General features: G+C 38.1%; 1 protein-coding gene and 1 long non-coding RNA gene across 6 annotated transcripts; both read right to left on the reverse strand.

The window, feature by feature from the left end:
* Positions 1-671: 671 nt before the first annotated feature.
* LOC116258477 (uncharacterized) lies at positions 672-3,718 on the reverse strand. Of its 5 annotated transcripts, none has more exons than XR_007574038.1 (6): positions 3,346-3,718; positions 2,622-2,929; positions 2,400-2,460; positions 2,046-2,321; positions 983-1,220; positions 672-853 (listed from the first exon to the last, which is right to left on the reverse strand). It is a non-coding gene; the product is annotated as an uncharacterized LOC116258477 (long non-coding RNA). The 5 variants fall into 5 exon arrangements; XR_004173729.2 differs by having other exon boundaries at positions 2,622-2,915; positions 3,346-3,717; XR_004173728.2 differs by having other exon boundaries at positions 2,639-3,714.
* Positions 3,719-8,769: 5,051 nt separating this feature from the next.
* On the reverse strand, positions 8,770-9,260 carry LOC126410300 (uncharacterized). Its single transcript, XM_050079156.1, has 2 exons — positions 9,236-9,260; positions 8,770-9,119 (listed from the first exon to the last, which is right to left on the reverse strand). The coding sequence occupies exons 1-2, from the start codon at positions 9,258-9,260 to the stop codon at positions 8,770-8,772; spliced, it is 375 nt and encodes a 124-aa protein (XP_049935113.1).
* Positions 9,261-14,391: the final 5,131 nt, after the last annotated feature.

Here is a 14,391-nt window from a genome sequence, read left to right on the forward strand (position 1 = left end):
CATGACTAGACTTGAAAAGATTTCATTTATCAAGGAATCCGGTAAAGTCATTGAAAAATGAAAACCCAACAACTAAATCAACAAAGCTCCTAAGCAACCCATGACACAATGAAAGTGAGAACTAAACAGAACGAGCGTTATGCTGGAAAACCACTAAAGCAGAATATAAAAGAGAAGACTGAACTACTATAAAATCAAACCAACATTTGCCCAACTCAACAAAATTAAAATAAATCACACTGAATATGCTCCTACTGAAAACTAATCAAACCAATGACTTTAACCTATGTTGGATATTTACAATACCTAAGACATCCATTCAACTAACAAGACACAAGAAGAAATTGAATACTAACTTGGTCAAAAATCATGAAGGACCTAGTTATTGAAGACATGGCAGGATAGTTGGTGATGATTGAGAATACCTCCACCCTTGGACGCTCATTTTTGCTATTAAGATAAGCACACACTAGCCAAGAGGGAGAAGGGTGAATAAGAAAAGTTAAAAAGGAGAACGAGAATGCAGTGGAGGGTAGACAAGAAGAAGATTGATCCACGGTGGAGATTGGTTACTGGTTAGGCTAGAGATACGGGGTGTTCCACCCCCTTTGATGTTGGATAATAAAAGAAAACGTTTGGAAAACCAGTTCTAGGACCTAAACAAAAAAAAAAATAAAATAAAATCATGTCATTGACATCATATAGAACCATTTGAAGCATAATATAGTCCATAATACTTGTACATCTGATTCCTCTTGTGTAATCCATTTTATAGAAAAGCCTTCGGCAATTTGAAGGAACATGGATCACCACTGCCTTCGGGTTCCCATAGATGTCAATTTGGCTTTAATGCCTAAAATGAGAAAAAGAAAACATCAATTAGCGTAAGAGTGCTACCAAGAACATAGACACTAAAGCGACATTAAATCCCTTTTGTTAAAAGACTTTCATCAAGCATATAAAACAAACATGAAGTCCTTACACAGCTGAGTTGATGAACCGATCCTTCATATCATTTTTCAGTTCCTGGTTGGTGTTCTCAAGGTCAGAAAAAGCCAGCAAGGTGAGAAATGTTTACTGTTGATGAATATTATACTTCAACTTATGCTTTAAAGTAGCTACACAGCTCAAATTCTTAACCCGTGCAACTATCTCCTCAAACATAGAAGGATCAGCGCCCTTGTCTTCCTGAATTTTCCTCCTTGTTGTATACATTATGACTGCAATTAACCATTCAATTCAAAACATTGGGATGGAAGCTAAAATGAAAACAGAAGATAAATGCCCTAAAAACCAATGATTTTCAAGATAAAAGTCACTTCAAATTCAAATGGGAACACCAATGTGTTTACTTCTCCAATGCTAAAAGTAAAAAAGCAGAATCCACTGCAAGGCACCAAAAGTTAACAGGTTCTTTATATTCTTCAGCATTCCATTCAAATGGCATGGGATGAGAAATAACATGTAAAACAAGATGAAACCCACCCTCTCTAATTTCACATGTTTACTTATGTAAGAGTTAATGTGCTCCAATCACTACTACCAACCTTCAGCCCTTGCCTTTGCTATATCCTTGAGATGACTAGTGTGTGATGTGCTGTTGGATTGTGCACTCATTTTTGTCTGATCCTAGCAAATGGCCAAATGTATCAAATTGTGCAAACTGAATACCGATTCATTTTGATTCTCCCACAAACGTGTAAACCTAGAAACTCATATTGGCTTTTATTTTGATGTGCCAAATTTCACAGGCACAGACAGCAAATGCAAATCATAATTTATTTACAATACTTCTTCAGGTAACTTATTGTTAACAAGAAGCCTAGGTTCCTCTAGGAGCAGAAGAATTTTGAATAGAACCGAAAGAGAGATAAAAGTGTGAAAAAACAACACAAAATCATTCTAAACACAAAGTACTCTCAGCAAAGTAAAATAAACAAGAAACACTATAACTCCACAACTCTCTTGCGAAGACAAATGATAGACCCTATAATTTGAATGAAAATAAATAGGCAAAAACAGAGGGGAATGGAAACACAACCGACCTCTGTAACAGAAAACAATCATTATCTGACTAAAAAGATTTTGTTGGTTCAGCAGGCTTGTTCCTCTCTCACCCCATGGAATTCTTCAGACTTCTCCTCTGATGTGGAGTCGGAAGGTCACAATTCTGAAGCAGCTCTGACTGCCTATCTGCAATATGAGGGCCAATTCCTTTACATATGGCCTATAAGTCCCATAGGTACTAAACTTAACAGGTCCCATTCATCTCTATTCTCCTTGGGGATGAAAACAAGAGTACTCATGCTGAAGCAAAACAACTGTACATACCATGAAAAAAGATGGATCAAGTTGTTCTGAAACAAAAACAGGTGAATGATGGTTACCACTTATCCTACCATTTGATTTCTTATGAACATCATCTCGTAAAAAGTTTTCAAGTATATCCCTCAGGACAGCCTGTAAAAAGGGATAAATCAATCAGCGGCATACAAACATATGTTATGTGAATGTTCTCCATAACCATGCTGTCCTACGTATATGAAGAAAAAAAAATTCACAGGTTGAAAAAAGTTGGTCAAATGTGAAATGATGAGATCTTCGTCCATAGACCAAAATACCTCAGGTCCATTCTCACCATAACATGGAAGCACAAAGGAGGGACTGGGAGACTCTCACAGTAACTGCGCGTCACAGCCAAGAAGCTCATGCAAATGCTACCAGAATTCAGGACAATAAAAGCCCGCTTTGGGAATACTTTATGCAAAGCCATATTGCAATTTTGCATTTCAATCGCAACTTTGAAAAGCATTAGTGCCAAAGGTGGATTGCAGAGCGTCCTCCATGGTGTTTCCGGATGCAATAACTGCACACACTATAGCCCCGAAAGATGAACCAGCTAACAGAGTGTTCTCCTGCAGCCATAACCCTAGTTGAGACAAGATCGGATCATGGAGGGGGAAGAAAAAAAAGAAAGAAAGAAGTTCATTATTTAATCGAAGCAAGCACTTCCGAGAACTTATGCAGAATTTGTTCGCAACAAATCATCCGACCAAGAAATCCGTCAGCACTCAATTTGTCGAAGACTCGAAAGAAATTCAGACCTGCGAAGATAAAACTAGGCGGAATTCCCATTTACAATGGGTGCTCCTCCTTGAAAACAGCTAAAACTTTGATGTTCTCACCAAAGTATCAAATTGCTAGGCAATCAGAAAAGCACACGGTTGGGTCTAAGCATGAGTCAGAACACAGGGAATAACGGCATCAAGATCACAGATATAAGCCAATTGCAGTTGCACACGACAGAAGCAACACAGAGCGATAAACTCTTTCCCTCTTCATTACCCGAATGTACCCCTTCTCCAGGAGAAACTGCACGACGCCGAGATGGAAAGGAACCGAAAGCCCCGCAGCGGAGAAGCTGAAGCCGGGGCTCGTAATCTTCGACCGCTCCCTCTCCGCTTCGACGTCCTTCTCGCTCTGCTCCCAGAAGACGGCGGACTCCGCCTCACCGACGATCACGCGAGGCCCATGAAGAAATCGCCGGTAGCGACGGCGAACGACCGACTGGGCAACCTAGTTGTGTGCCTTCTCCTGCACCGTGGCGAATAATCTGAGGGCTTCTTGGTAGTCGGCAGAAGGAAGGGAGGGTTGGCGAAAGGCATCCTGGAGGGTATCATTGTGGAGGAACAGCGTGTGTAATGTGTATTGTAGAGATCCAGGAGAAAACTTGAACGTGGAGGAAATGGCTGCGGTTACATGGACCCGGAACGAAGTTGTAGGTCCATAAAATTGGCGTTAGGTTTAAATGGGTCATACATTTTCAAAAATGATGCTTAATTTTTTTTTTCTCAAAAGCAACGTAACGTAGAGGCACATTATTGCCCTCTTAAAAGTTTTTTATTTTTAAATAGAAACCTTAAATATTTATTCTTAGATATATATAAGTGATATAAATATATATATATATATATATATATATATATATATATATATATATTGGTGGAAGAAAACAGAAAAGAAAGAAAGAAGGAAAATGGAAGGAGGTAAGAAAGTCCGATGGAGAGAGAGAAAAAGTGTTCGCTCTGTGTTAAGCGTCTCTATAAGCTGATTATTAAGTCATTTCTCGCAAGACGTTGTGACAGAGGTGCAAATGATGATTATTAGACCATTTCGCATGACACGTTGTAACAAAGGTGAAAATGAGTTGTTATACAATTTCGCGACATAGGTGAAAATGATGACATGTGAACAACACTTGCGATGATATTTTGAAGTTCAAAACATTGTTACATATAATTGCAAAATTTTAAAAAATAAAAAGAAAAATAAGCAAAATTTGTTTTGTTACTGAAAATATATTTGTTGGGTCGTTATTGCATTTTGTTCATGTTTTCTTGTTTTCTCCTTTTTTACTTGCATGTCATCATAAATTCAAATTTAAAATTAGAAAAGGTTTTTTATCATCATTTTGATCATCATCAAAACATTATTTGGATCATTTTATCTTGCTTTAGTGTTTTTTTATTAATTTTTATCATTTATTTTAGTTTTACCTAATTTCAATTTTTTTTCCAAATAAAAATAAATTCTACAAAAGATATCATAAACAACTCCTTAGCACTAGTGCCCACCATCACACACCAATCTATAATTTGTAAACCAAATTCAATCTCGATCTTCAAAACCACCCTAATTCCATCTGCCCAAGCCACAATACATATTTTGCATGTAGACATATTTTGCATGTAGATGAAACATCTTTTCAATAATATGAAACTAATATGCGATACAGCTAGCCGCCATACTTTCAAAGCACTAGAAACATGTTTTACATATGAACAAAAAAATATGCAAAATTATCAGTTGTCTTTTATAAAAAATATATATATTTCACTATAATATCCTGAGACGTATGTTTTACTGCCTCAAGGCTTACTCCCGCATCATCACTTTTAACAATATTGATCTAACTTTGCCTTGTTGCACACATTAAAATTGTCTCGCACACACACATGCTTATGAAGATATGCACGTGATGTCGAACTGCACCCATATCATGCATTTCTCCTTCCTTGTCCAAAGATTGAACCAAATTTAATGGTGCCATGCACTTTATAGGGATTAGTGCTATTGGTGCTTTAAATATGCTATATATTCCTTCTCGACTAGATAGATGTTTCTCGATGAACTTCGATGACACGACCAATGCACCACGGAAAGCGAATTCGATCCCATAACGCATCGCCTTGTTTTCTACAGGCAAGCACTCGCAAGAAAGTGGTTGTTATAAATGTACCTTAAGCTACGGTTATATATATATATATATAAGATTTTGAGCAGTCCAAGTGCAAGGATATGACTGGATTGTGAGGCCTGCTTAGACTTGGTGGAATCCCCCTACTTACATGAAACTATATATATTTTGTTCCAAAGCAAATTGTGTTCCCCCTTATAAAGGGAAAAAAAAAAAGAGTTGTGGCTATAGTGGATAATCTCATTTTAAAACTTAGGTTTTGTACTTAGCTTCAAATTAAAACTCAATTTTTGCAAGAATACCCTTTGACTTTGACTTCAAACAATCTCTCTGTTGAGTGTGTTCAGTTTGACTTGAGCTCATTGGGGTTTTGACCTAGTGGTCTAATTTTAAATTATACTGAGTTATAGATTTTACCATCTATAAATTCAATAATCAAACTTAACTTACACGGATTTAAAAGCCATTGTGTTAAATTAAATTGGAAAGGACTTGTTTTCTAGAGGCAAGCACTCGCTAGGGCCTACATGTGAGTTCCATCTGGTGTTCTAAGTCCAGACCATAAATTTGAATTTCGATTTCAAATGACGATTGTAATTGGTTTTGAGTTAGAAACCTAATTTGGATCCAGTATTACATATTGGATTTGGACGTTGACTTGTAATCTACATTGGGATCTATGTCAAAAATTAAATTCATGTTTTATTTTGAACCCAAATTGTGTTTGTTGTTCAAAATTCACTTTGAAATTGATGTTTTTCATGATCATTTTTGTGAAATTCTCTTGCAAAATTTGGAATTGCCTTTAGCGACAAAATGAAAAATTTTGGGGTGTTAACAAGGTCAACTTGCTAAGAACATATTCTTGCTCTAGGTAGTTTTGATAGTGTCGGTAAGGGCCCACAAAAATTAGTTCCATCTGCTACAACTTCTTCAAAGACCTTTTGACTGTGACGGAAGGGTCTAGTGGCCTCACCCTTGAGCTGGTCAAAGGGTTGGTGGTTTTCTATGTGGACGATTTGAGATTGTTCAGACCATCTCAATAGCGGAAGACCATAAGTTGGTAGTATTCTTCATTGATGGAGCCATTGCTTCAGGGCCAAATGAATTCCCAACATCATTCTTCCAACAGCATTGGGATGTGAAGGGAATGGACTTAGTTATTTTTGTGAGAAGTTTCTCAAGATCAAGAGATTGATGAAGAAGGTCCTCATTATGCTGATCGATGTAGAATTCATGACTATAGGCCCACAACCTTATGCAACTCTTCATACTCTGAATTCATTACCAACCGCATGAAGGGGTCCCTCAAAAAAAAAAAAAAAACCAAACCAAGTAGCTTTTCTCTCAAGGATGTTTGTCCAAGACAATGTTATTCTAGTTCATAAGTCTTATGCACTCAGCTCCAAGCTTACTTAAGGGCCCCCACTTGTCTAAAACTAGATATCTCCAAAGCCCATCAACCAGAGATTCTTGTGTAACTCCTTGCTTCACCTAGGCTTTGGTCGATGATAACTAGATAAAATCTTTACATGCATTCGTACGACAACAGTGGAAATCTTGGTTAACAATATACTAGGGACATTTTTTGACCTGAAGTGCAATCTTAGACAGGGAGAGCCTCTTTCTCTTTACCTATTCGTTACAGTTATTTAGATCCTCTCGAACAATGTTTGGTTCAAAATCTGAAATGGACGCCTCATGATCACTTTCTTATCCTACTAGCAGGTAGATGTCCTAGGATCCCCTCCTTCTGTAGATGATGTCATGGTTCCCTCCAAGATTGACCAATAGTTGACACCAATGATCCATGATTCCCTTGAGGCTTTTAGGGTGCGCTTGGAAAGTGGGTGCAGCCTAGAAGAATATGTGCTATCGTATTTAATGCAGATTACAATCGTACTCTTAATAGGCAGATTAGGCAATTACTGCTTACTTAGGCTACCCTACATACTGGGAAACTAAGTGGTAGTTGGTGTAATAGCTCGCCAAACATTTGGCTAGTTGGAAGTCTAGGATGTTGGTAACAGTACACCAAGGGATTGTATCTGATTAGCTATGCCTTCCATAGCATCCTTGACTGCTAGTGTTCTCTATTACTTACCAAGGGAAATGTCAGGTGGAAGGAGAGGTAGTTCGAGCTGGGGCTACCATCTTCTTTTTGGAGCTTCCTTTGTCAGCCTATTATAGAAGGTGGCAAGGGATTCAGAGGATAAGAGGCATGGTAACTTTACAATGAGGATTTGGCGTAGGGATTCTCCATGGGTAAAGATGATCTATGATAAGTACCTTCATTTTCATAGTTTATGCACCTTAAGGTCTAAGGCTCACTGCTCATGATTTTTCAAGAGAATAATGCACATTTGCAAAGCTTCTCTCACCTAAAGAAAGTTCCATGTTTGATTACTCTGCCCAACTATCATTGAAGGATGTTTCTTGAGTAGTATATTATAGTGCTCATATATTTTAGGAACATTCTTATACACTTAGGCATTGAGAGGCCAGCCGGGAGGTTTCTTGACAGGCTTATTTGGAAACGGACCAGCATGAACAAAGTTACGCATTGGATATCTAGTTTCACACTTATAGAAGACATCCTACTCAAAAATTGGAGGAGTTGGTTCGGCATGAGGATGCTCATTCCCAGGCCGGATGGTTTATGCCAGTAGCCACCTCTTACATAGCATATCACTTGCCAATTGACGGATCCTTTGCTTCGAGGCAGATGAATCCATTGACCATGTGATGTTGTCCTGTAGTTTTGCTACCAAAGTAAGGTTGCTTGCTTCTCAACATTTTAAGGATAAGTATGTTCTTCACACTACCTGAGCTGAAATGTTGGTTCAAGCGCATACTCAAAAGTGGTTGGTTCCAGTCTTCTAGGTAATATGACATATGCTTTTACATAATTGCATGTCATATATGGCTTATTGGTCGTATATCAGGACTCTTTCCATGAAACACTCAAAAGTTCTCTTATCCAGTTGAGAAACACCCACATCTAACTTGCTACTAAGGCGGTTATCAGATTTGCATTCAAATAACCGCAACCTTGAGGGAAGGTAAGGCGGTAATTACTAGCAACTAGTGAAAGGAAGCGTGTTTGGGTGTCCATAGGTCAACCAATGATTTGCTGCTTCTTGAAAGTGTGACGCTCAACTCTATTTCAACCTCCTCACAAAATAACCATTGAATTAGTGTTATAGGAATTTTTTTTCGAGAAAAAACGTGAAAGAAGTTTAAAAGAAGGCTAGTAAAAAAGAAAAAAAGAAAAAACATGTTTTTCTTTAAAACGTCAATAAAAGGGGGTTAAAACGTCAGTACTTTTTCCTGGTTACATGAAATGTCGAATAACACCAGCATATATGTCATTCCACTTATATTAGAGACATTTCCTAAGGTTTATTGTATCTTGTTCTATAATAGTGATCACAAAATAAAATTGGAACTCCAAATATCACTTGTATTTTTAAAAACGATATGCTTTTACGGTTCACTTTTAAAATCGTAAATTACAGTAGAAAAACAGAGGCGTTAAATGGTGTCTCCCTCGGAGACCCGTGTACACCACCTCTTTCGGCCCCAGATTCTTCATCCTCCGCGCCTCCGTCGCCGCCGACACCACCAACAGCACCGCCACAATCATCACCACCACCAGTACCACCACAATCATCACCACCACCACAATCGCCATCACCACCGCAATCATCACCACCACCATCAGCAACAGAATCAGTAACACCAATAGCACGAACGACAACAGCGGAAGCAGCATTAGAAACAATAGCGTCTGCGACGACAGCAGGAACAACGACAGTGGTCGTTGCTACGGGGGCGGTGACAATGGCGGATTCGTCGAATCCTTCATGGTTCACTCCTAAGAGGTATGCCTTTTACTTTCCGCTGGTTCCTGGATTTTCTTTTTTATTTTTGACGCCTTGTTTTTTACAATTCCTAGCGATTATTGGCGTCATTTACCCCCCGGTGGATTCTGGGCTCCCATGCGTCTCGATCTCTTTCTGCATTTTGGTTTCGTTGGAAAGATTAAAGGAGATTGAATGTGTTTCTGATTCCGGCATGTTGTTTTGTCAGTTTTTTGTGTTGGGGTTGGGCTCTTTTCCTGTTGGGGGATGCTCTCACCCGTTATTGTCATTGTAAATCGGTTCTTGATGGTGTTGGGGAGGATTCTGACGATCTTGATTAATCGTGGCCCCTTCATGATATTAATTTGATTAATCGTGCCCCACTGATTACGTTCATGTCCTCGGTCGAGGGTATCCCGTTTGAGATGGTAGTCATTCTTAGGCACATGATTCTATTTTTTAGCTGGAGCTATCGCCTTGGTAAAGAAGGGAAAACTTCTTGCGAGGAACACATGAGTACAAAAGATTTTGAAATTCTTATTATCGGAGGAAGAAAACAGAAATTTCGTTTTTAAATGTTAATACAACCAGCACGCCCATTGGCAGGAAGCAGGCCGTGATACGTCATCTTGCTAGAGTTAGAACTTAGAACGTAAGAACTGCTAACTACATTTGTTTCCACTCAGACATCATCGATTTTGTTTCGGAAGGATTGTTTATCGTTGTGGTTTGTTAGGGATTTTTGTTCGATCAATCTTTTAATCTGTTCACTATTGTTAGTTTTTTTTTTCCCCCTAGAAAAATAATGTATAATGGACCGCTGTTTACTGCTAGTCTGCTACTACGAGTCTGTTTTGAAGTTCTTATTTGCAGAGTGCTTTTTATTGTGAACCTATGATAGTGTGATGTATCATACTGTTACTGCAACTGTGTTTTTATTTGCAGTGTTTATTTAATTGTGAATCTGTGATGTATCGTTTCTGTTAGGCTGTGTTTGTGTTTTTGTTTGTTTGCAGTGTGTTACAAGTTACAACTCTTTGTTTTTTTTTTTTCATATTTGTAACTATGTTGTCTTAATTCTTACCATGGTATGCAGTTCTCACTTCTCAAATCTCATGTTATGTTTTAAAATTTTATTATGTTAATAAATAATAACACTGTATACTGTATAGTGTACAGGGTATCAATATCATGTATGTTTAGGTTTTTTCTGTTTAGATTATGTATACATATAGAATTTGGTATTTGGTAATCTAAATTTTGAACTTGTCATTATATATATATATATATATATATATATATATATATATATGCAACCCCACACCCATTTGCACATGCACCCATGTGACATAGAACCCATCTTCATCGAAATCAGACATTTTACTCCTACTTTGCATTGTGACACTATATTTTCACAGATTTTCAGATTCTTCATTATAAACACTGTAAGATCACAGGCTACACAAAGACAATCTGTACCCTCTGTTTCTTCAATACCTGGCAAATCAGTAGGGCCCAGTTTGATGGATAGTTGACCAACTTGGTCGGCTAGTCAAGGACTAGTTCATTGACCAACTAGTCCTTGTGTTGGTAAGTCACATTTGGTTTGCATTTCCAGTGCCATCAATATTGGTGCATATCAGCCCATATTTGTTCATGCACATGTCGGCCCCTCTTTGCAACAGTGCTGGGCCAATATCGTACTTCGTAAATATTGGCCAATATGAGACCAGTTTGGGCCATATTGTTCTTCATTTGCTGATTCAACCCATATCAGAATAATAGTTAAACATTAACTTTTTGATCTTAAAGTTTATTTATTTTTTATGCCCGATACTGCCTGATATGAGGATGATACTTATCATCTTTTGAGGGTGAAGTAGATATGCTGACATTGGCTTTTACCTTTTTTCTTAGAAAACATCTTTAGGAAATATTGTTGCCTTTTCTCTTTGCCTATGTTTGTGTCATTTGCATAATAATTTTATAACATGAGAGAGAGAGAGAGAGAGAGAGAGAGAGAGAGAACCCATCTGATCTTTGTATTCCCAAAGGCCAAAACACATGTTCAAAAAATAAAGTAGAACATTCAAGTCCTGATGTCTTCCTTTTTTGCTTTAGATTTCTTGTTCATGATCTTCAACTATTATTTAGATCTTTTCACAAAATTATTTTTGAAGCGTTCTTCCAATGCAAAAGCACTTATCAAGATTTTAGGTAATAACCCAGTCTAAATCTGGACTGGGTGCACATGAGTTGCCCCAAACATGGCACAGTTCAGGCCCGGCTTGAGCTCAGCTTGGGCCTATTTCCACCAGCTCAAGCTCCTTAATTAGTTTGATGTACGAGCCAAGCCATTATCTGAGCCTGTAGCTGAGCTTAGGTTGAGCCATGCACTCACCTGGGGAGGTTAAACTTTTTCAAGTACAATGTACCTATGGATTCAATCATGGAACATGTAATTTCAAAGTCCTCAAAGACACCCACTGGACCAATGCCAGCTGAGTTATCGATATGGGAACAACTCTTGTAAGTGTTCCTTGAGCTTTTACAAGTCAAGTACATGTAACTTGACCTGTTTAGTTGCTTGAGGTAAACTATTGGCTTGAATTTGACTTGTTTAACAAAGGTTCGAGCTGGAGCTAAGCTTAGGCAATTTCAGCTCATATTACTTGGCTCATTGTGCAACCAGTGGATCCGGTCTTGCCTAGTAACTAGTTATGGTTGATACTCAAATGGATTAGACCACAATGCTTGATGGTATAGAATAGTAGAAGACAAGTATATCCGAGGCTCATGAAATTTTTCAAAATCTTAGATGTAGGGTGATTCTCAAGCCCCTCTCAATGAGATGTTACAACCTGTCCCCTTATGTAGCACATGTCTTTTCATGTTAGACCCCATATTTGAGTGTTAACTTTGCTCTAATTCTGAAGGCAACAAGTCAAAGCAAAACTAGTCCAAGAACCTGCTAATTTCTCCCTTAACTGTCTCTGGTTCACATAATAAACAGATCATGTACTAGGACACTAGGTAATATGGCACGTAGGTACATAAGGCCCACAAGGTTTCTCAAATTTTTAGATGACTCCTCTATGTCACGGATGTTACATTCTTCTGTAATAGTTTTGAAAGTTTAATGAATGTAAGCTGTATATATATTGGTAGGTTGGAGGCTCTACTAATTGCCGAGTGGCATTCTGGGTAGAGGCATGCTTGATGCTTCCATTTGCTATTCTTGGATTTGTGATTAGGCCTCTGCAATTGAAAGGTGCAGAATTTCTCATCAGCAAATTCAATGATTCTTCATCATCTCTTATCATTATTAGCATGACTCAGCTTTGAAATACACTTCCAACTTGACCTTATTTGTTCTTACAGGCTTTTTTTCATCTTCAAAATCATCAATTATGGCAAGCATTCAAAAGGCATTGGTAGACAGCAAAGGTAGAAAGCTGCAGCTCGAATATGTTAAAGTGCAGTATCTTCTTTTTTCCTGTTAGTCTTTTATGGTTCTTTTTTGCCTACTTTTAGATGAAGTAAAGGTTGATGGAGATGCTTCCACTGCAAGTGATGATAGGAGCAAGAAGAAGTCATCTTTGTATGTGTATCCTTGTGCTTATGTATAAATTCATGCATGTAGGTGTCTTATTTACGGTTGTGCTTGTGGTTGCATACTTTCATGTATTCTGAAATTTGTATTTGTGGTATTGCATGTCAAGTGTGAAACACACATCCAATATAAGGCACCTCCTAATAGTAATTTCCACAATATGGTAATAATTTCTCCTTTATGTGAAATTACTATGTATTAAAGAGCAGTTGATGTCACTCAGTGGTGGCACTGTTTCTTACATTGATTGCAATCTTGTAGCAACCCTAATGTGGTTCCATTATAAACAGCCCTTGCAGTTGGCTATTTTTTTCCATGTTGTTGGTCTCTCTCTATGTCACAAGGACACGACACTTTGGGTGCTTGCACCCTTGTTGATATGATGTAGATGCTGCTAGAGTGTGGCCCTAAAAAAAGGGAAAATAGAGGAGGGAAAAGGAAGAACATTTTTTTGTTTTAAACATCCTTTTTGTTACTATTTCAAAAAGAGCCTGTGTTCCTTGATTTTATATCATCTCATTTTTTAAATTCTCATTTTTAACTCTCTCTCTCCCCCCCCCCCCCCAACCACAAGTGCGCTCGCACACACACACACATATATAATTGTCCAAACACTTGAAAAAAATAAAACTAGCAATAAAATTGCTCACAAGTAATAAAAGTAGCAATTACCGATTAGCACACTATGATTTTATCAATGATTTAGTGGGAAAGGAAATAATTTATTTGTTGCCGCACCCAAGCTGCACCTAATACGATTTAGGTTCGACAAACTGTTGAAGAATCCATGTTACTGAGATCCATTATCACCTAAGTCATACAGACACTTATGATATGCCAATGTATTCGTGTCGGTACGGGGACACAATTATGTGTTGAGGTGGGCATCGGTTCGGGTACCCATTACCTGGCCCGATCGGGCCCGGGCCCAGGCCGGCTGATAATTATCAGGCCAGCCCGGGTTGGACCGATGGGGCTCGGTAGGTCCGGTAAAATTTATTTCTTTAATTTTACATATTTTATTATTAAAATGTATTTTATATATAAAAAACTTATTTAATATTTAAAAGTCGTTTTTTTATTTTAATTGGCTCGGCCGGGCTGGGCCCGGCTTTGGGCATCGAGCCCTGGCCCGAGTTTTTGGACAGCGGGCAGGCCTGGACCAGGTTCTTATTGGGCCGGGCCAGCTCGATGCCCAGGTATAGTTATGTGGGTGTGACTGTATTTTAAAACTTCAAAATTTATATTTTCAGACAATTTTTTTTTTCATTTTGAGCTTTCCCTTTTTTTGTTAACCTTCCACCAAGGTTCTATATTTTTGCTCTCATTTTTTTTTCTTAATTTTGACAATTCTTGTGGATCATTATATATGTAAAGCTGCCATTTCCCCGTACCCAAATTTTTGTAAAATCACCATGCCCAATTGGTTGGCCATACCTGTACCCATACCTTATGTGACTTAGACTGTCACAAAAGCCCATTTTTTTAAAAAAAAAACCCTTTTTGTACTTAAAAATAAGTCGGCAGAAAACCGTCTTTTTTGAAAAATATGCCAATACCAAGTCACATGGGTACTTTAGTAAGGCCTATGTACCCATGTCGCTACGTACCCATGTCGCCATACCCATACCCAAGGGGTGACTTGGACATACTTGTTT

This window comes from Nymphaea colorata, chromosome 8, assembly GCF_008831285.2.
Source record: "Nymphaea colorata isolate Beijing-Zhang1983 chromosome 8, ASM883128v2, whole genome shotgun sequence".
Lineage (NCBI taxonomy): Eukaryota > Viridiplantae > Streptophyta > Magnoliopsida > Nymphaeales > Nymphaeaceae > Nymphaea > Nymphaea colorata.

Bases quoted from the DNA above. Each gene is read 5' to 3' on its own strand.
- LOC126410300 (XM_050079156.1), bottom strand. From the start codon at position 9,260: ATGGGAGCCCAGAATCCACCGGGGG. The intron at 9,120-9,235 runs GTAAATGACGCC...TGAACCATGAAG, and splicing joins AGCCCAGAATCCACCGGGGG to GATTCGACGAATCCGCCATT.